The sequence below is a fragment of the Prinia subflava genome, chromosome Z (assembly GCF_021018805.1).
Source record: "Prinia subflava isolate CZ2003 ecotype Zambia chromosome Z, Cam_Psub_1.2, whole genome shotgun sequence".
NCBI lineage: Eukaryota > Metazoa > Chordata > Aves > Passeriformes > Cisticolidae > Prinia > Prinia subflava.
The window spans coordinates 64,163,985-64,184,291 of NC_086283.1; the positions used below are offsets into that span (position 1 = coordinate 64,163,985).

General features: G+C 45.3%; 2 protein-coding genes across 2 annotated transcripts in view; both read right to left on the reverse strand.

The window, feature by feature from the left end:
- Positions 1 to 10,685: 10,685 nt before the first annotated feature.
- On the reverse strand, positions 10,686 to 19,940 carry LOC134564540 (serine/threonine-protein kinase PAK 3-like). Its single transcript, XM_063423434.1, has 9 exons — positions 19,897 to 19,940; positions 19,137 to 19,185; positions 17,746 to 17,855; positions 16,791 to 16,908; positions 15,875 to 15,974; positions 15,251 to 15,447; positions 14,786 to 14,920; positions 13,436 to 13,629; positions 10,686 to 12,967 (listed from the first exon to the last, which is right to left on the reverse strand). The coding sequence occupies exons 1-9, from the start codon at positions 19,938 to 19,940 to the stop codon at positions 12,871 to 12,873; spliced, it is 1,044 nt and encodes a 347-aa protein (XP_063279504.1). The 3' UTR covers positions 10,686 to 12,870.
- LOC134564163 (ciliary rootlet coiled-coil protein 2-like) overlaps positions 19,921 to 20,307 on the reverse strand; it is a 43,807-nt gene continuing 43,420 nt past the window's right edge. Inside the window, exon 13 of the mRNA XM_063422841.1 lies at positions 19,921 to 20,036. Coding sequence (XP_063278911.1) covers positions 19,969 to 20,036 — 68 coding nt within the window. The 3' untranslated portion in view covers positions 19,921 to 19,968. The remainder of the gene's footprint in view (positions 20,037 to 20,307) is intronic.

A 20,307-nucleotide genomic window follows, 5' to 3' on the forward strand; every position in this document is an offset into this window, starting at 1 on the left:
GTGTACTGTGTTAACTGTGACTGTGTTGTTCTGGAGGCCAAAGCACCTGAATGGGATGGCCTGTGCAATTATCTGCCCTTTTGGCAAGAATGTGGGTGGGTGAATACAACGCAGCCAGAGGATGAGGCGTTTGGGACAGTTAACAAGTCACCCAGGAAGAACCTCAACCTCTTGCGGAGTGTGTTTGCAGTCCCCAACGATGATGTACTTACTGCACTCTACCAATGGCCAGTCGCTGACACTGCAAGGATCAACGGTAACAAAATACCAGTCGTGGTCACTTAGAGGCTCTGTGATCTGCAGCCTGTAAGGTTCATAAAGAGAATTAGTTATTAAAATTGGTTTTGCAAGTTCAAATTCAGGAGAGAGAAGTCTCCAGTCCAGTGAGTTTTCACAAAATGGTTGACCCCCTTTTGACCCCCCCACCCGGTCCACCCGATTAGAGTCCTCACGCTGGATGGACTCGTGCTCTCCCGTTAGTTTTTTGGCTGTTGCTGCAAAGGTGGAGTCGTCCCAGGTGTTCGGGGCACTGTCATCTGTCCTTGGTGTCCTCCTTGGTGGAGGACAGGAGGCAGCCCAGTGTCCTTCTTCTCTGCAGAAGTAGCATTGCTGCTGCTGCTTGCCACGGAAGGACGAGCGGCATTGGAAAGGCTTGTGCAGCGTCTGGCCTGCAGGGGACGCTTGAGCCATATGTGGAGGTCACGGGAGAGAAGATGCCAGAGCTGGTCGAGGCTGAGTCCCACGGCTGAGGAAAGGGACCTTGGCCTGACACACTTGGAGCATGGAATGAAGTGTGCGGGGTGGATCTAGAGGAAGACTTAAAATTGCCGAATGACACAAATCATTTGCATTAATAAATGCAATTTCTTCTAAAATCTGATCCCTTGCACTCTCATTCCTGACCTGCACCTCAATTGCAAGAGTCAATTTCTCCACAAAATCTACAAAAGGCTCAGCTGGACCTTGTCTGATCATGGTATAAGGTGGCAAGGGAGCGTGGGTTTGGAGGCTAAAAAACGCTTTGCAAGCCTGATCTCTAATTGCTGTGAGGGCTGCAGAGGGAATCAGTGAGGCTTGTGTGGAAGGAGAGTTCCACTGGCCTTCACCACAAAGGAGCTCAAGGGACATCACATTCCCTTGTCCATCCACTGCGGTATCCGGCTGTTGTAAAAGGCGTGGAAGTGTTTCCCACACCAGCTGCTTCCATGCCGCTTCCCAGAGTTTGAACTCTGTGACATTCATGAAGCATGAAAACAGCTGCTTTAAATCAGCAGGAACAACTGCCGCATTACAAAGATCGGCTGTAAGGAGACCACAGAAGTATGGGCTTTCCCTGCTGTACTCTCTGTGGGCTTTACAGAGATCCTTAATTCTCTCTTGGGAAAAAGGTTGCCAATTTGGACTGGTGTCGCTCCGGGAGCGCCTGAATGTCACCGGAGCAGCAGTGAAGCAAGCCTGCTGACTCCCTGGTTCCCGGTTGTTTACTTCCTGGTTCTGACTGTGGGAACTGGAAGCGTCACAGTGGGAACCAAACAAACAACATGACCGAATTCCGGGGTGGGGACACGCCGGAAACTCCACCTGTGGCTCCGCCTGGCAGGCGGGTCCGTGGGCGGGCTCGGGGGCAGGGCAGGTGGGTGGAGTAGAGGACAGGAGGGGGTGGGGTGAAGGGGAAGGGTGGGGAGACCAAAGAGGATTGTGGGGACAAGAAGCAGGGGGTGGTGAACTGACCACGCGGTCCCCGCCATCTTGGACACCACAGCCACAGCCACGAGGCTTCTGTGGCACAGCAACTTCAAAATAAACTTTTGGCTTGGAACTGGGAGAAATCGGGGTGGGGGAAGGGCTTCTAGACGCCAGGCCAGGGCTCCTAGAAGCATCTCGTGCAGTCCGGCTGAGACTACGCAGGCGGGGGGAACAGGAATTTTGAAAAAAGCCGGGGCTGGTAGACCTTTTGTCTGCTGCTTTCCTTAAAATTCCTTTTTTGCGGGGAGAGGGTTTGGGGCTCCGGGAAGGGCAAACCGGGGCAAGCTGTCCTTGCAATGGCTCTTTTTCAAATTCTCTGAATTCCGCTGCGGCAGCTTTGAGTTGCAGAATCAAAGCCGCGATTTTTGCGAGTCTCTGCTTTTTGCATCTGCCAAATCTGCCAATTTCTGCTCCGCAGTGCTCCAAAAATGCGGGCTGCGGGCGTGTGCTCATGAGATTTCTGGGAAGATCACACAGAGCCATTGCGAAAATCGCTTTACACAACTTTTAGAAAACCTAGCTTTCGTAAATTCTAACAATTCAACTAGAACCTTAAAAATCCCATCCTGTACCAATGAGGAAGAGGCACCCATCTCTTTCCGCTTTAGATCTTAAATAGGCACTTTGCCCAAACCGAGATAGAGAAAATAAATGTTTAAAAGAAAAAAAAACCGCTGCGCCTTTAAAAGACCGGCACCTCGCACTCGCTAAATCTGCGAACCCGACCGGCGCACAGCGCGAAAAGAAAAAGCGGCTGCCACAAACGCGCTCCTTCGAACGACCGCTGACCGCCACACGAGCGACTGCTCACACACGTGGCACACCCACGCTCGCGCACAAAACAAAAATCGCGAAAATAAACGGAAAGAAAGAAAAGCGCCAGTAAAAACCGAAAACCGGTGAACAAGCAAAAGCGCTCCGATCCCGGCGGTCGCGTGACCAGCCTCTCCGCAGACTCGCTCTGACGGCGGCTTCCCAAAACCAAAACCCGCTCTGCAGAAACAGTGGGAATACTTACCAAATTCCTGGCGGCGGATGCAAAAACCAATCTTGGAGTACCTCTGCTTTTGGGGGAGATGCCTTCCCTCGAGTGCGAAGAGGGTGGCACTACCTCCCTGTCGCTCCGGGAGCTCTTCCTTGAGTCCACATGGCTGCTTCGACCGAAGCTGCTTGCAACGCTCACGGACCGCGATTTCAGACCACGCGCCTGGCGCGAGGTCTGCCAGTCTTTTTCCCGTGGGCTTTCGAGAGCTCCATGGATCTCTTCTCAGCCCCATGGCTTGGGCGCCACAATTTATGTCACGGTGCTGTGTTTCGAGACCTCAGCGTCTCCACGCACGGCCAGCCCAGGCACCGTGACACGGGACGAGGATCAGTTTGTGCGCTGAGTGACGATACTGATTCCTGTGGGTTCTTGTTATGAGAGATCTTTGGCAGCGGTCTTAAAGTGACGAAGCAGAGACAGGATGGGAGGCAGTGAGGTAACAGCGTTTATTGTGTGGCAAGCGTGATATCACCCGCCTGCGCCTGCTCTCACAACCCCCGAGGGCGGTTCTGCGTACACTTTTATACAGATGGTGTCAGGGAGGGGTAAAGGTGAAACAACCAATAGAGGGAGTTATAGGGACCGTTACGTGCAATATTCAACTTTTGCCAACCAGGGGACAGGGAGAAATACAAAACTCGCGGGCTTTCTGACAGACAGAAAACTGACAGTTACGTCACTTGCCTCAGGGGTACACGTGGATGAGGAGGGAACAAATAACAAACTTAATAAACTAAATTTCACACACCACCACACTCTATCTCTCAATGTAATATGGGTTGTGAAATAAAATTTGAAGCACCCAGCAGCAGAAACGAAAGATTTTATAAACAATTAAGCTTCTACTTTGGGTCGTCAACTGTGGTCTAAGCTTTCAAAGGCAAGGCAGGGTTTAACTGAAAAACATGGGAGTGTTGGTAATGGCACTTTTTTTGTTTTGCCTTCATAAACTGGTATTGTTCAAACTACCAGATTTTCCTTTCTCTCCTTTTCCCTGTCTGCCTCACAACACTAGCCAGAGAACAGTTATATTGCTAGTGGTCTTCTTTCTTTCTCCATTGGCCATCTGATGACATGAAATGTTCTCTGAAATTAATTTATTGAAGCTCTGGGGGATGAGTGCTGAAGTGTGCCAAATACAACAACAGCCTCCCACTCCCTACAAACCAACCAAATGAATTCTCTTTGAGGAAACAATATTGCTCCTTGATGAGAGGCAGAACTGCAGACTTTGCTGCTTAAGGAGCTTTTGCACTCAATTCATAAAATAATTCATTGGACTGGACAGCTGATGATCAATCTGCCCAGCCAAAAACACTGTGACACACAGGCCAGTTCAGAGAAGATCAAAGAGCAGTTTTTCTTGAGATCAGCTCTCCCTTCTTACTAACAGAATGGAGAGAACTTAGTAGTAAGAGTATCTGCACTTTTAGATATTTAATTTGCATTTGCATATGAAACATTAGAGGTACAAACTTTTAGCTGTGGAGATGAAATCTTAATCTAACAGAGATTGCTTGTATCTTTATAGTCAAAAAAGTAAGCTCTGGAATTGCCAGAATAAACAAAATATTTGGAACAAATTTAGACAGCAGCTGCAGACTGGACTGTGTGTATGTCCTTGCGTCTGTTTTCATAGCAATGCATAGAGAAAATGAGAAAAATGCTTAATTTGATCTTCTTAGAAGATTGTTAATTTTCATCTTCGTAAAGTGAAACAAAAGTGAATCACAGTGGCATTTTTCTTTCAGTTATCGAAATTATGCAAGGAGCATGTAAGGAACAAAGAAATGAAGCACCAAATCTCCAGGTCTCTGAGTGTCACAATGAAACCATGATTAAAGGATTAAAATCATACAAGTGTCAAACACTGGGCTGTAGTAGACAAAAATAGATGGGGCAACAAAATACAGAAAATCATTTTCCAAGAAAACTGAGACCAATTCAAACTTCAGAAATGGCACCAGTTTTATTTAAACAGAAGGGGCCATAATCCAAAATAATCTGAATTGACATTCATACAATTATCCCATCATTCTTTCACCTGACTTTGGCTTATTCTGGTGTCCCTTCACACCATTAATCTGCTCTATGAGATCCTGCTTTGATGGATCAGTTAGATGATCTCAGAGGTACCAGCCACTTAAATGCTATAGCTCTGTAATGAACAACCTTATTTAAAAAATCAGAGATTAGGAAAAAAACACCAAAACACAGAAGGGAAATACATATTTTAAGATTAAATTTCATTTAAGGTAAAAAATGCTAATCTAAATGTTTAGATTTCTATTCTGTCTTGTATTATCTAAATATGTGGTAGTGCTCATGAAGTAAATATGTGATGGGGGAAAGACTGCTTAAAAGTGAGAAACCTAGTAGGGAATAAGGAAACAGATAGTTTCATGTAAGCTAACTGTTTAGTAAATGAGAAGCAACAGAAGCTCTCCTGAGCTCTGAGCACTGCTTGACACAGTGCAGTGCCATAGAGCTCTGAGAATATCTGTGTCTTTCTATAAACAATATCTTGCCTTGGAAGGGAAACCTTGCTGTTCTTCTAGGGCTGTGTCATTTGAAAATCTAATATATAGCACTGTGAGGGTGGTATCAATAGAATGTGGGTACAAGAGATGACACAGGATGCACTGTGGATCAATTCTGCAAGCCTGTCTGACAAATACTGCGGGAACTGTGTAAAACTACGGGTGCCAAAAACAGTCTTTAGGGTATCCAAAGCCTGTAACTACTAACACAGGGAACTACTTAGATTTTCAGTTTCAGGCCTTTGATGCCTCAGCAACTGTAAGAGGAGTGAGAACTGCAACCACGATTATATCTTTGCCAAGAGACTACTCCAGGACATAAAAAAAAAAAAAAAAAAGAAGAAAAAGAAAAATATCAGATGTCTGTGGAAAATTAGAACAGGAATGCCTAATGAAAAGTATACCAATGGCTGGGCATTTTCATTTCTTGGAACAGACACCAGGTTTTCTTCCTCTTATGGAGAGAATATTTGGCAGGCTGCACTATCTGAACTTGCTTAGTAGTAATTATCTGAACTTAATTAGTAGTAGTTATCAATTAAGTAATTTGAGTAAGTAAATGAAATATTCATATTCCTAGTTTGCTTTCAGTCAATAAGTTCCTCATCAATAATTATTTCCTCAGATTTTACAACCACTTGCGGTAATTTGCAGTTCTCCCAGGTAAACAAAAAATAATAGAAAATACTATTCTAGCAATTTTAAACTACTGTGTAACCTATTCCCCTCTTTCAGAATTCATTTGCAGTACTTTAATTATACTCCTCTACTAAAATATGTTTCAAAGTACTTCATACAAAGGCTAAACAAAACAACATCCTAAACTTGTGTCATTTATTGTGACAACCTATCAGCTTGTTGTGACAGGCGTAACAGATTGGTAGCAAAAGCTGAGCAGCAAAGGCTGGCTGACTGACTTTTTTTTTAACAGATTAGACTCTTGCTTGGCTACATTTTTAAGTGATCAGAACTAGAAAGACCATTTTCAAAATAATTAAATTTTTCTTAAAGCTGCAGTGTAAGTAGTGCTGCAGTCATAGGGGAAGAGGCAAAGCCAAAGCTTTATAATCCACACAAGGCCTTAGAGGAGACATGAACTTGCTTGCATGCAGGAAATTTGGGATGCAGATTTCTTCCTGATTCAGTACAGGCTGATTGGTAGCTTGAGCTGGGGCTGGGTTGAAGATGATGCCACTGAGTCACTGTCAAATACCAGTTTCCCAGCCTCTCCTCCTGAAGACAGTCTGTCAAGTCTTGGCCAAGAAATCAGATCACTGCTCTCATTTCCTGTGCTGTGAGGTGTGGGTTTGGAGTCACAGAACAATAGAATATCCTGAGTTGGAAAGGACACACCAGGATCATCAAGTCCAACCTCTGGCCCTGCACAGGATGCCCCAAGAGTCACAGCATGTGCCTGAGAGCACAGTCCAAACACTCCCTGTGAACACTTGAATAGGCTGGAGAAAAAACTCAGTGTTAGATACGTATCCCTTTGGCAAAAGAAATAGTACTTCAGGTATCACTGCACAGCTGGAGTACTCAAACAGACATAGGCCCTGCAAAAAACAAAATCACTATTTTGCTCAAACGAATGAAAACCACGGACTTGGAAACCTCTTGCTGGGAAACAGAATTGCAAGAGAGAAATTTCTGTCTGGCTCTGCTCATAAGTTCAGCACCGTCAAAGGCAAAATCCACCAGACACTAGTCCATGACCATGAAGACCTTAGCCAAAACTCAAATACTTTTAAAAAGGTCTGGAAATGTGCACACCAGTGCAGTCAAAAGCATACAGAGTGTATTTGAAAGACATCAACAATCTCCCAGGCAACCAATTTTCCAGAATTCACTATCCGCATACTTGACTGCACCAATAATAACCAGAGACTGAAGCGAGAAGATCAGAACAGTACTGGAGGTAAAACTCTCCAATCTGGGTTGGTTTTTTTTTTTTCCTGCAAAAAACCCAGCCAAATAGATTAAAGATTAGTACAGTTTATAATAAAAAAAAACTATTATAAATTGAAAGTGCACAATACCTCTTAAAATGTTATTTTGCAGTAAACACTGTATTTATACATTGTGAGAATCATTTAATCAGATGACAACCTGATGAAGATTGATCAAGTGGTCATGCAGAACTTGTAGTGGAAGCAGAAAAGATGAGCAGACTTAGGAAAAGGAGATAGAAATAAAAGTTGCATATAAAGATAGTCAAACAATTATGTGTGTTTTCTTCCAGTAGAGGAAGTGTGAGGATAGAGGAGGCATCTTTATCTTGTGCTATGCAAACATCACACAAGATATTTCAAGAGAAGAAAATTACTTCCAAAAATGCTGTGAAATTCCTCAGCTCAAGGAAATAGACTTTCAAGTATCCTATTCTAAGTGTAAACTTAAAATAAATACAACAACAAGAAGTCATGAAACGCTGCGAAAAGATGCAACCAAAGGATTTAGGGTTTCTCTGAATGGTCTTTATTTATTTATTTTCTTTTTCTTTTTTTTTTTCCTCTTTTCTTTTCTTTTCTTTTCTTTTCTTTTCTTTTCTTTTCTTTTCTTTTCTTTTCTTTTCTTTTCTTTTCTTTTCTTTTCTTTTCTTTTCTTTTCTTTTCTTTTCTTTTCTTTTCTTTTCTTTTCTTTTCTTTTCTTTTCTTTTCTTTTCTTTTCTTCCTTTTTTTTTTTTTTTTTTTTTTCCTGGACCCCAAAGCCAGGCAAAAGCCCAGCCTGGGCAGAAAAAGGAGAAAGGGAAAATAATTGTTTGACTAGTGTACTTTCCAGACTCAGTAGAGAACACCAACAGTTGTTGGGTGCTCTTGTGTAGCTGAAGACGTGTTGGTACTTCTAATGGTGCACAGGGTACCACTGGCTCTTATATCCATTCCTCAGGAAGGCTGACAGAACCCTCAGTACTCTCACCTTGCACAAAGCCCTTCTTAGATCACATCAACAGCTGTCATTAAATGCTTGAGTTTTTCTCACTAACATGACAAGGAGTCTGGAGTCAAGAGTACAGAAGAGGAAAATTAGAAAGAAAGCATTTTGACATCTCTAAATTATGCTGGAATGAAACAAATATTCCTAACATTCCCATAAAATGTCTTAATTCAGAAGGTGTTGCTTACCTTGAATTGCCTCCAATCTAACTCAGGTCTTTGGAAAGCTTTGTTTTTGACTTTAAAGGAAAAACCCCAAAGACTTTTGGAATAATTTTCATTTTTATTTCCCTCTTCTAATTAAGCCACTCACAAACTCTGTATCAACAAAAATGCCATTCATAAGATATAAGATACAAAGTCTGTAGAAATAAAATAATTCACTAGTAAATCTGACAGACTTCATCAGAAATTCTGTAAGTGTATTTCACTATGTCTGACATAATTTTGTACATGCAATGCTCACTTAAATGACATTCAGTGAAAATTCACAGAAGCAGTTGGTTCACAAAAAAAAAAATTATGAGATTCAGCTCAAAAGTCATACTGGTGTTCAAATACCCTGTTACCATTATGAAGTTTTCTGATTCTGTTCTACATGCTACAATTTTCATAAGACTTACCCTGGAGACATAAAAGCTGCACGGCTGCCAAAGGCATTTCCACTTCAGCAGGTCTTCAGAGGACAGCTAAATATTGTTTATACACATAGAAATGTATAGAGTCAAAATCAGACAGAACACATTGGCCAAATACAGCTACCTATTTTGTCTATGCTTTCTCATTTTCAGTCTCTAGAAAGTATGATGCTGTGGGATTCAACTCAAGGCATGAATGCTGGTAGTGTGTTTTGAGAAGACAGATGGCTGAAAAATTACTTACTCTATCCTGATTTGTCTCTCTTCTCCTGAAAAAAGGTAATTTCTTCAGCTTTACAGTATTTTCAGTGTGTATATGTTAGCATAGGAAAACATATAACCACACAAAGGCAATCATATGCGGTTCTTTATTTGAGCGTGTGGGGCACAGGGGCATACAGTGCCCAAATCTTGTGCCCAAGAATACAGAGTCGATTTGTGATTTTTATAGTTTCAAATTATACGTATGTTAACTAACCTTCACCGCTAAATACTGGTTATCCTATTCCTTAGTTACTATCTTAAATCATACCTACGCTTTACCCTGGGTTCTACTTGATTTGGTTAAAACAATGTTTCTCAATTATCTCCTGGGCTGGAGTCACACTTGACTCAATTAAAACAATAGTATGCAGCTAGTTGCAGAAGCTGACATTTGTTCCAAAGCCAGCTGTAAAGTTCAGATTGTGTGTCTTCTACCTTCCCCCAACTACCTGCAGTTAGCTTAAACAGAAATTATTATTTTAACTCTCCACTATCATATAGATGTATGAAACTAGCATACTTCTTTTGAGAAGCTCTATTATGTGGGAGTTGAAGAAAGCCTTCCAGACAGTGACACTCTCCCTTGGAGGGAGAGTGTACTGTGAAGAAACAATTACCCCTTGGGGAAGTTCCCCTAGAAGTTAGCTGTCTTCTTATTGGCCCAAAGTTAGTTATGCTTACCCCATTGGTTCAAAGTTTGCTAGGCTTCCCCCATTGGGTCAAAGTTGCTATTGGTTCAAAAGTTACTTCACCCTGTCTTCCTGCACTATGATTAGTGCATTTTCGATCCTCTCCCTGATTGGAGGGTTTTTCAATCCTCGCTGCAATTGGCCCTTATAGAAAACCCCGCCCCTTTCAAACCACATAAAAGTAGCATGCTTGAGCTCCACGGGGTCTTCGGTCTTCTGATGTCGGCGGTTCCAGCCCCCAAATAAAGAAGCTCCGGAGATCTTCCTTGGCTCTCGCCTCTCCTTCCTGCGCCGCTTGGGGAAGAAGCCTGCGGGCAGAGCTGCCCATCTAGCTCTCGCCTCCTCCAAGGGCACAAGGCCACAGGGCTCTGCCTTGTGAGCTGCCCAGAGCGGTTGCTTTGGCAACCGCCTCACAAAAGAGCTGAACACTGCTTAGGTGAGCCTGTGCCCCTGAGGCAAAGGGCGTCCTTTTAAGGACGACTCGCAGCAGGAGGGTGCGGCCCCCCGAAGACCCGTGAGGTCAGACCGTGGAGTGGTCAGCGAGCCTCGCCCGTCGCCGACGAGCCGCGACACTATTAATCAGGGATGTAATTTGGATTATAAATAAAGCTGTCTTTAGAAAGACTGGAAATCAGGTATTTTTAGTTCCCTACAAAAAAAAAGCTTTTGCAAAGCAAATGCCTACAGATATTGGCAAAGCTAATCTTGAGAGATATCACTTTGGATTCTATTATAAAAAAGAAAATATAAGCAGTTGGGTTATAATTACTCTGATAATTCTCAACTTCACTTTGCATCTTCAGTTTCATAGAACGGCTTGTGTTGAAAAGGACCTTGGAAGATCATCTACTTCCATTCCCCTGACATGGGCAGGAATGGCATTCACTAGACCAGGCTGTTCAGGGCCCCATCCTATTGGCGATGATTGGGAGACAGGAAGACTGATTCGGTGATCAGAATTTGATTTTACTCAGGTTTCCCAAAAGCTTATATACTATTTCAAACAGGTTAATAATTTCTACTACAATAATCAGGTTAAAAATCACACACAGAAAACTCACGCATTTTACAACAATCCTTTGCTTGCAGAAGTTGATTAAATCTTCTCTCTTCCCGTAAGCAGGTGTAATCCCATCTCCTGTAATTTTCACAGTTCTGTTGGTTCCTGCCATGGCACCTTGGTTATCAAACTAGCTATGCTAATCAAGTCTGTTTGACTCTCTGTCTTGTGTATTCCCAGATCTCCCCCTCCTGTATCAACCAAGAACACCCCCTTGATGGCTTTATTAATTAACCTCTGCACACATTGAAGCAAGCAAGGTATCATAACTAATACAATTATTATTACAATCATTACATGCATTCCTATCCTAAGAAAGTCTTTTAGCCAAGATGTCAGACCTTAGCCACTAAACAGGTTATCTAGCCAAGATCCAGATTCTACTTTTAGTTTAAATACACTGTAAAATATAAGGAATAATTATAACAATACATAATATAATGCTTAATACATATAAGCTTGTTTTAACTAAATTTCTAATCTATTTATGAAGTCTTTAGCTTCTTAGGCGTTTATTCAGCAATTCAAATCTATCATCTGTTTCCAGGTTTTTTACACTTTCTTTCAGGGCTGAGGCTTCACAATTTTGCAACATAAACTGAATCTGTTACTAGATTAAAAGGAACAGAAAAATTTTGAAAAGCTCTGACAAGAGTAGCAAGTTCAAAAATTTGAGGGGATTTAAGTCTGCCATTGAACAATTCAAGACATTAAAAACATACAGGGCTTTGCATAATCTTTCAGCAGGAGCATCCCCGGCTCCCCCCTTTTGTTGTACCAGAAGACGTTTGAGAACGCCATGGGCGCCGGGCTGTTCTATAACTGATTGTCCTGTGGGTGAGTGAGGTATGCCCCTTTGGTGAGTGATAGCCCATAAGGAGAAGAAGTTTGCAACTCTACGGGAAATGTATGCAGGCCATTATGTGTCTTAATCTGTTGTGGAATTCCTAAGGTGGCAAAGGCAGCAGCGAAATGACGGCAAGCCTCTCTCCCTGTCTCTCCCGTGGGAGCTGAGGCAAACAGAGCACCTGAAAAGGCATCAATAGAAGCATGCACAAATTTCAAGTGGCCAAATTCAGGAATGTGTGTCACATCTGTTTGCCACATCTGCAGGCTCTGTAGACCTCTTGGAATGACCCCTGTGTTCACATTAGGAAGGGAGCAATACTGGCAGTCAGGGCATATAGAAATGTGCTGGAATTAATCTGAAAAGTCTTACCAAGGCCCCAGCATTTTAGTGAAAAAAGAAGTGACTCAGTTTAGCTTGTTCTAGTTTATTAGGCAAAACATGCTGCAATGATGTGTTGTGGTGTGGGTTTTTGCTTTGAGTTTTCAGGCTAGCTTTCTATTTCATTTGTGTGTTATGATTTAAATTATACATGCCATTGTGTGTCAATTCTCTGTATCCCTGCCTCTGTTGTTAGAATTTTCCTTGCCAATCTTCCCTCGCTCAATATATCATTTGCTGTTTTGTATCGTTACACTGCTTTTGCTATTCCCATTGGATTTAGTTCTGTATCTCTGCCTTGGACTCCTCCCTGAGTGCATTCTCATTGGTTGTTTGCTTTGTATTGCCCTGTCTATAAAATCCACGGCAAGACATGTGCTCCCGGTCCTTGGGGTTCAGCTTTTAGTTTTTATTCTTCAGTTGTACCTTTAATAAATCTCCTCAGTTTACCCCAAGACCCGTCTCGCCTCTGCTTCATCTCTGCACCCCAAAAGCAACCGCTGAGACCATTGGAGTTCCTGAGCGGGGAGAAAGAGTCTCCCCGGGGGGAAATGTGACGCACCCCAATGCTGGCAGCGCATCCTGGGAAACGCACACCGCAACAGATAAGGTGACCAAGGGGGCAATCCAAACCCCTCCAACAGAGCTTGGGGGTTTCTAGGATTTTTATTCTGAGTCCATCTCCAAGCTGGCATTGGAGAAGGAAATCCCAAACTGCTCCTGGTCATCTCCTCTTCCTCAATTGCTTCACTGCAGCTTTCCTTTGTTTTAATTTGAAAAGCACCTGGAGTGGAGACTTACATGGCAGGGGCCCATGTGATCTGTAGAAGGAATAGTACAAGTACTACCAATCATAAAAACAACACCAGTATGAAAGCAGCCCCACAGCCAATTTCTCTGAAGGATTTTGTCTCCAATGGCTGGAGAATTTGAAAGGGAATCCAGGAAGCCAACTGTGCTGATCACTTTGGCCACACTAGCACACACACTGTGTTCACTGGGTCATTTGCTAGGTCACAGCCTTCTGTGGTTTGGGAAATCATCCCTGCTTTTGCCTTTCCTGCACAGGGAAGCTCAGGCAAAGCTCACCCACTCCCAGCTGCCCTCAGAGGCAAAAGGAATGCCCCAGGAGCTCCCTGGCTGCACAACAACGGCTTCTGTAAGGAGTCCAAAATGTCTGTGTGAGACCACAGTAGTGACATTAATAGTGACTTTGTGACCCCCAGCAATGCTGTCCTAAGCAGAAATTTAGAAGGAGGATGAGCAAGTGGGAGAAAAGGAGATGCCACCTTTCCTTTCCCGCTCTGATGGCTGCCTGTTTCCTGGCCCCTCTCTCCTCAAGATTTCTTCCTGTCCTCAGAGGCTCTTTTCTCCAACTCATGAGGTGTCCTTGTGCTGCCTGCACTACTTTGCTGCAGGGATGACAGCAATCAGGCTGCCAGAAGAGGCTGAAGAGAGGCTCCGCTAATTTGAGAAATGGATGCTGTCCAAAGGGAAAAAACAAAAGAAATTGAAAGTAAAGAGCCAAAGGAGAAAGGAAAGCATCCTTTTCCAAACTGAGCTTCTATCAGGGTCAAGCTGGATTCCTCTAGCACCCAGAAACACAGACAGACACAAACGGCAGAGCGCAGATGGACTCAGCTCTGGCTTGCAGGCAGAGCAATGTCTTCCTTGGCATGCCCTTCCCCTCCTGTGCTGGCTGGCATCTTCCTTCACAGCTGGGACAGCCAAGGAAGTGGCCCACTCACCAGCTCCCTGTCTGCCACAAAACCTGGCAGCAAAGCCGCAGAGGTTCTCATCTACTTGACCGGGCCAGGCAGCACATGGGGCTGGCACAAATCCTGCTCAGCTGTCCCTGTTTGGCTGGCAGGAACCTCTAAGAGTGGGCCAGGAGGGACAAGCTGGGTGCGCTCTGAGGCTCACAGGCAGCTCCACACAGCCCTTGCCTTGCCACAGACCAGTGTAGAACCGCTTGGCAGGGACTGCTTTCCTTGAGTTCTTCAAGCCCCACTGCAGGCCTCCACCCCCAGCACTGCAATAGTTCACTGCCTTGGCTAGCAGCTAAACCTGAACACAGCAGCCAAGAGCAAAAGGGGGCCTCAGAAATGACCACAAGTTGCGAGCTCTCCTCTGAGGATTACCTAAGACACTTGGGCTTGTTTAGCCTGCAGAAGGGCAAGCCCCAAGGAGACCTTTCAATCTTGGAAGGGGCTTAGAAGAAAGATAGGGACACATCTGTTAGCAGGGCCAATTGCAAGAGGACAAAGGGGACTGCTTTTAAGCTCAAAGAGAGTGGATTCAGATTGGCTCTGAAGGTGGAAACTGTTTTCCAGGGGAGTGCTGAAACAGGGGCACAGGCTGCCCAGAGAGCTGGCAGGTGCTCCACCCCTGGCAACATTCAAGGTCAGGTTGGATGGGGCTCTGAGCAACCTGATCTCCTTGAGCATGTCCTTGCCAGTGGCAGGCAGTTTGGACTAGATGACCTTCACTGGTCCCATCTAACCTCAGTCAGTCTTGGATCCCACTTGGTTTCCATTTGAAAAGCACCCAGAGCAGAGATCACTACAGGGGGCCCATCTGATGTCCTGGAGTTTGTGCAAGGGAAGAGCTGGTAGGCCTGCAGCCGCTTTGCATCGTACCTGCAGAAGTTCCTTGGCAGAGCCTCGCCTGTCCACATCCATCTGCAGGCAGCAGCCCAGAAAGTCACGCAAGGCAGCGGGCAGCCTGAGCGTGTGCACATCTGGTGCCCCCTGCGTGCTTATCAGATACATAGCCTGGAGGAAAGGAAACATGAGAGCCTTCCTGTTTCTTCCATATCCTTAAGTGCTCACCTAGACGCCGTATTTCAAGCTCCAGTCTGCAGTGGCAATTTTTTGCCTAGCAGACCATTAGAGATGAGCCTGCTCTCCCAAAAGACAAAAGGCTCTGGTGCAGCCCCAGTTATTGCAACCTGCAAGAGGCCTTGCCTTGACAGCTCATGAGAGCCCCAGGGACCTTTTTTCAAAGTGGGCCTTGGTGGAACCAGTTGAAGCTGTGGGCATGGGATTTTGTCTAATGGAGACAGACCAGAAGGACACCGGTACCTGAGCGTACTTGCACCTTACCCTGGCACTGTTTAGACGAATGTAAGGAGTCTCTCTTTTGGCCATGTGTATTCCCACGATGCCAAGGGACCAGATGTCCACTTTGGGGCCGTATGGCTCTCCTCTCACCACCTCGGGTGCCATCCAGCGAGGGGTGCCGACCACGGACTTCCGTTTACTGTGCTCAGGGGTGAGCCAAGTACAGAGGCCAAAATCAGCTGAGGAGAAAAACAAACACTGCTTCAAAGAGGAAACCAAGGAAAAGGGTTTCTCACTCCAAGTCTCACAATGCAGTGCTCAATCTTGCTGGAAAAGCAGCTGTGCTCTCTTTCCTCAGGACTGCAGCCAAGAAAATTGAGAGTTGTCCCCTTAACAAACCTGCCACGATTCCCACCTTGGCTTTTCCTCATTCACATGAAGGTTTACACTGTAACTCTCTCCCTTTGGAAGGAGCACACACAAACCAAAGTTACTCTTGACACCTTGTGCCTCTCAGCCCCACTCAGCACCTTCCAGCCGCACCCTGAGCTCGCAGCAGTGCTCCGTGCACTCTCAGCAGCTCCACTGCTGGCACCTGGCAGCCAAACAAAAGCAGCCCCAGCCCAGCTCCTCCCCGGAGTGCTGCGCCTGACCAAGAACACTCACCCAACTTGACGGCGCCATCCCGGCTCAGAAGGATGTTGGCACTTTTGATGTCCCTGTGGATCACCTGGTTGGCATGAAGGAAAGCCAGGCCTTGCAGGCACTGAGAGAGAAAAAAGAAACAGGAGGCCAAAAGTTAGCCTGATCTGAATTCATCACACACAAAAGGAAACTGCTCATGAAGATTCACGGATCCCACAGGAACACTGAGTGCTGGCAAGAGGAAGAGCTTGCTGCTGCAACCCCAGGAGAGCAGGATCTTTCCAAGGGAAGGCATCTTTGTTTCTGAGGGGCAAACATCAGTCGTTGCAGGAGTCTGTCCCCTGCAAAGCCAGTCACAATACTGCTGCTCCGGTGGATATGTTCTCCCCATCCCAAGGACAAAGGAGGGTTTTCCAAAAGAGGAAAAGTCCCTGCCTTAGGTACCAAGGGGATCACTGTCAGGCGGGAGACTGGAGGACAAGCGTCCGATGGCTGCCTCCACAGCAGATTTGGAAGTAGCTGATGAGTCAGTTTTCAGCAGCAAGCACCATGGGGGTGCCATGCCATCCCTTGAAGCTGAGACCTGTGAGAGATGAGTCTCCCTTTGGCTTTGCCGTTGGTCTCAAACTCGGACACCTTTGCATTTACAGGCAAAGAAGTCAGTGCAGAAAGATTGTGGGCAAAGGCTTGGAGAGGCAAAGCACAGAAGAGAAAATACAAAGGAAAAGGAGACAGAGAGTTCAACAATGGTAGAGAAGCGTAAAGAACAGACTATAGTAAGGGCAGGGACACTGGCAGACAGTTCCGTCCAGATGCTCTTGCTTCTCTGAAGCATAAGAGCAAGACAGAAAAAAAGCTCTGAACATGGAATCACTCAGCAAAGCTTTCAAAGGACAAGCCCATCCAAGCCATCCCAAGCACAAGCAGGATTCCTTACCTCGCGACAGACTGTTGCTATGTGTCCTACATCCATCCTTTTCTTTCTGACAACCTCAGCTAAAGAGCCTCCGTCCATGTACTCCAGCACCAGCAGGACAGCCCCATTGACAAGGTAGCTGGAAGAGGAAAACAACAGCGTGGAGCTGAATGTGCAAAGCTAAATTGCCGTACGGAAGAAAAGCCTACAGTTGAGTTTTGCTTCCAGGTCACTGCTAAATGAAGATGGAATGAAATGAAGACACGCTCCACCTAGGCTATCCAGTGCTTGCAATCTGTGCTGTCTAAATGGGGAAGACACGTCCACAAAAAAGGAGATGGTTCAGGTGGCAAGCAGGCAAAAAAGGCTGTTTTGGGAGGCAAAGATAAATCTGGAAGCAGACACATCCCAGCAGCTGCTTCATCATCTTCATACACAAATTGCACCCTTAATTCCAGCAACAAGGAGACACAAGTGTTCAGAGCTTTTGCCTTGGGCAAGTGGGTGTGCAGCACTGCGGACACCCTTTGGGAATTCTTGAATAAAGAACAGTCAAAAACAGGAAAACCAATTTCAAACCTGGCAAATTCTGTGTCTCCTAGTCTAGTCTTTTGGCATGCATAGCAATGGAAAAGAGTGGGAACATGGCAAGGCAAATCATTGCTGTGATGCTTTGCCAGCACTTCTCCTCTGACACTTGGAAAAATTCATGCCCCAAAACAGCAAAAGAACATGCAGCCAGTGAACATACAGGCTGCTGGCTTAGTAAGAGAGCCAGATTTCTAAGAACAGTCTCCAAGCTCTTTATGCCAGGAACCATTCCTGGGGACAAAATGCAATCTCCTCCCACGTCTCTTACAGGAGTGGATTGCTGCAATAGAAAGATCACTTTTCAGCCAGTGAGGAAAGAGCTTTGCAATCTGTGCCTTGCATGTATGCAAACGAACATTCCCAGAACAACACCAGAACTATTTACCTTTGTAGGTAGGTGACAATATTGGGGTGTCTTTTTTCTTTCAAGACCAGGATTTCTTTTAACACTTCCTCGACACCCTGGTGCTGGAGATTAAGTTCTTTTATGGCCACCTACAATGATGTTGAAAGCTGTTAGGAGCACACATTACATGAGCCTCTTTCTCCCGTGCGCTCATGAGCCTGGATGCCTTGTCACCTGGGTAAAAAGGGAATCCAAACCATCAACCACAAAATGCTAACAACACTCTCTGCACCCACAGACTTCTCAAATAGACTTTGTTTATCGCTTACACACCTTTTGCTAGCCAAAAGCAATGTTGCTGCTGTGAAAAGAAATTGAAACCGCAGATAACACGTTAGCATTTCTAGGGGCTTTGACCAGCACTTCAGAAACTGCTGCCATTCTTGATTGTGCGCCAAAGTAAATACAGACAGACATTAGGGAGAAAATGCTGTCCAGAAAAGAACTCCAAGGCGACTCAAAGCAAAGTTGCAATTCTAGCACATCCCAACTTCTTCAGTTTGGATTTTGCATCTCTGAAGAACGTTCTTCACCACGCTCTAGACTTGTAATTATGTAGTGGGTTTAAAAACGAAGAATCCTTTCTGTGGTACATTATGGATACACACCAGGTTGAAATGGGCTTTAGGGCTTACAGAATGCCTTGTAGTGCAGTGCCTCCAAGTGCAGTTCTTGAGCGCAGCACTGCAGGTGGATCAGGAACTACTCCAGGACAATGGAGTAGTATTTGCTGAGAGCCACCAATGAGAATTCAGGACTCTGAACTTTTAGCCCCAAAGAACAGTGGGACTCTCCAAGACACACCATCGTGTCTGTTCAGTACAAGCAGCAGCTCTGTAATGGCATGTCACTGACACAGGACCAACACAAGGTTGTATTATTCAAAGCTCTTCATCAACTTCTTCACACTGATGTCTTTGTCTGTGTGTGTGTGTATGTATATGTGTGGGTGTGTGTACCAGGTTACCTAGGACTGAAATGCCAAACTGCACTCCAGACGAGATCTTTCCTTCTTTAGGTCTTGCATTATATTTTCAAACTGCACCACGTGATGGAAAACAATGGGAAATCCTATCTGTGTCTGAACCTGGGCTTAAGAGGAATTGGTCCAAAAATGAGGGCTGTTGCCATCAGCTAATCTATGCATATTTAGCCAGTAAATCCAAGCCAGTGTGTCCTCAGAAAAACACCACTGCTGTCCTTGCATCCATTCAGCTAGGTAAGAAGGACAAAGCCTGTCCAAGATGCATTTTGCAGCCTGCTTCTGCGGGACAGCCTTTGTAGCAAAGACAGGCGGCCCAAAGCTCTGGCCACAGATCCCATCCCAGGGGAAATGAGATGCAAAATCTGCATGGGCTGTTGGCACTTACCTGTTGTCCCCTGGCAGCATTCAAGGCCTTAGAAACGGTGCCAAAAGCCCTACAAAAAAGACAGCGGTGAGAACAGAGAAGCTGTTCAGTGCTGAGAAGCAAAAGGCAGCCCAGGAGGGAGCTCTCTGCTGCCTGAAGCATCTCTAAAACACCAGAGGTCATCTACTCTTCAGCCAATGGCACAGCAGCCCAGCAGCCCTCTGCCGTGCAGCGTGTGCAAGAGAAAAGAGGCGTCCAACAGGAAAAAAAAGGGCTGCTACAAATCTCCAAAGTACACACTAGAATATGGATGTGGGGGTTTTCTTTGCCTTTTCCTTTCTGTGTCTGTGCGTGTGGCGTGCCTTTCCAGGCAATGAAACATGTAGGCCTGTTGGGCCTTCTCACCTCTCTCTTGATTCTATCCGTTAAACTCAGGCAACACCACACAGCCCTTCTTAGTGTCCTGACCACTGAATATTGTTTTCAGCAAGATTTTGGAAAGAAAACAGCTGTTATCTGACAGCTATCAGGAGGGAAGCTCTCTCTCAGGTTTTGCTTCCTTCCTTAGTGTGGCCATCTTACTTTGACTCATACAAAACCAAGTTTCCTAGGAAAACAAGCAAACTGGTGCCACACGCTTGAGGGACAGGAGGGCTTCCAGGTGCTGCTCCCTAAAGCAGGCAAGACTTTGGCAGCATCCAGTTATCTTTGATGATGCCATGTGATCAGTACTGAGACAGGGACAATCTAAAGCCGGGCTCTGAAGATGCTTGCAGCTTGCCTGACTTCCCACTTGATACTGCACCACCAAAATACCTGGCCCATAGTTGTGTAGAAGGAAGTGTGGCTGCACTCACCCACTGCCAATATGTTGCCAGCCAGTGTATTTCTCTGCTGGATCTGCCATGCTCACAATGCTCCCTGAAAGAAACAAAATGCAAGAAGCAAACTTCAAAAGAGAGAGACTGACTTCTAGGAGCTCTGAAACTCAGCTCCACTCTGTGAGGCTCTGAGCAATTCATGGTCGGTTGCCTTACAGTGACATCAACAAGAACAACAACAGCAGCAGCCCCAGCAAGCCAGGCAGCTCTGAAACACACACGGCCTGCACACAGTCTGATTCTCCATACTCCTTTGCAGGTTTACCTTGAGAGCAAACTAAGCCCAGGGAGAAACCTTCAGAGCACACAGA

Bases quoted from the DNA above. Each gene is read 5' to 3' on its own strand.
- LOC134564540 (XM_063423434.1), bottom strand. From the start codon at position 19,940: ATGGGCCAGGTATTTTGGTGGTGCAGTATCAAGTGGGAAGTCAG. The intron at 15,975-16,790 runs GTAAGGAATCCT...TTTCTCTCTCAG, and splicing joins TAGCAACAGTCTGTCGCGAG to TGCCTGCAAGGCCTGGCTTT. The intron at 14,921-15,250 runs GTAAGGTGCAAG...CCTTTCCTCCAG, and splicing joins TTCGTCTAAACAGTGCCAGG to GCTATGTATCTGATAAGCAC.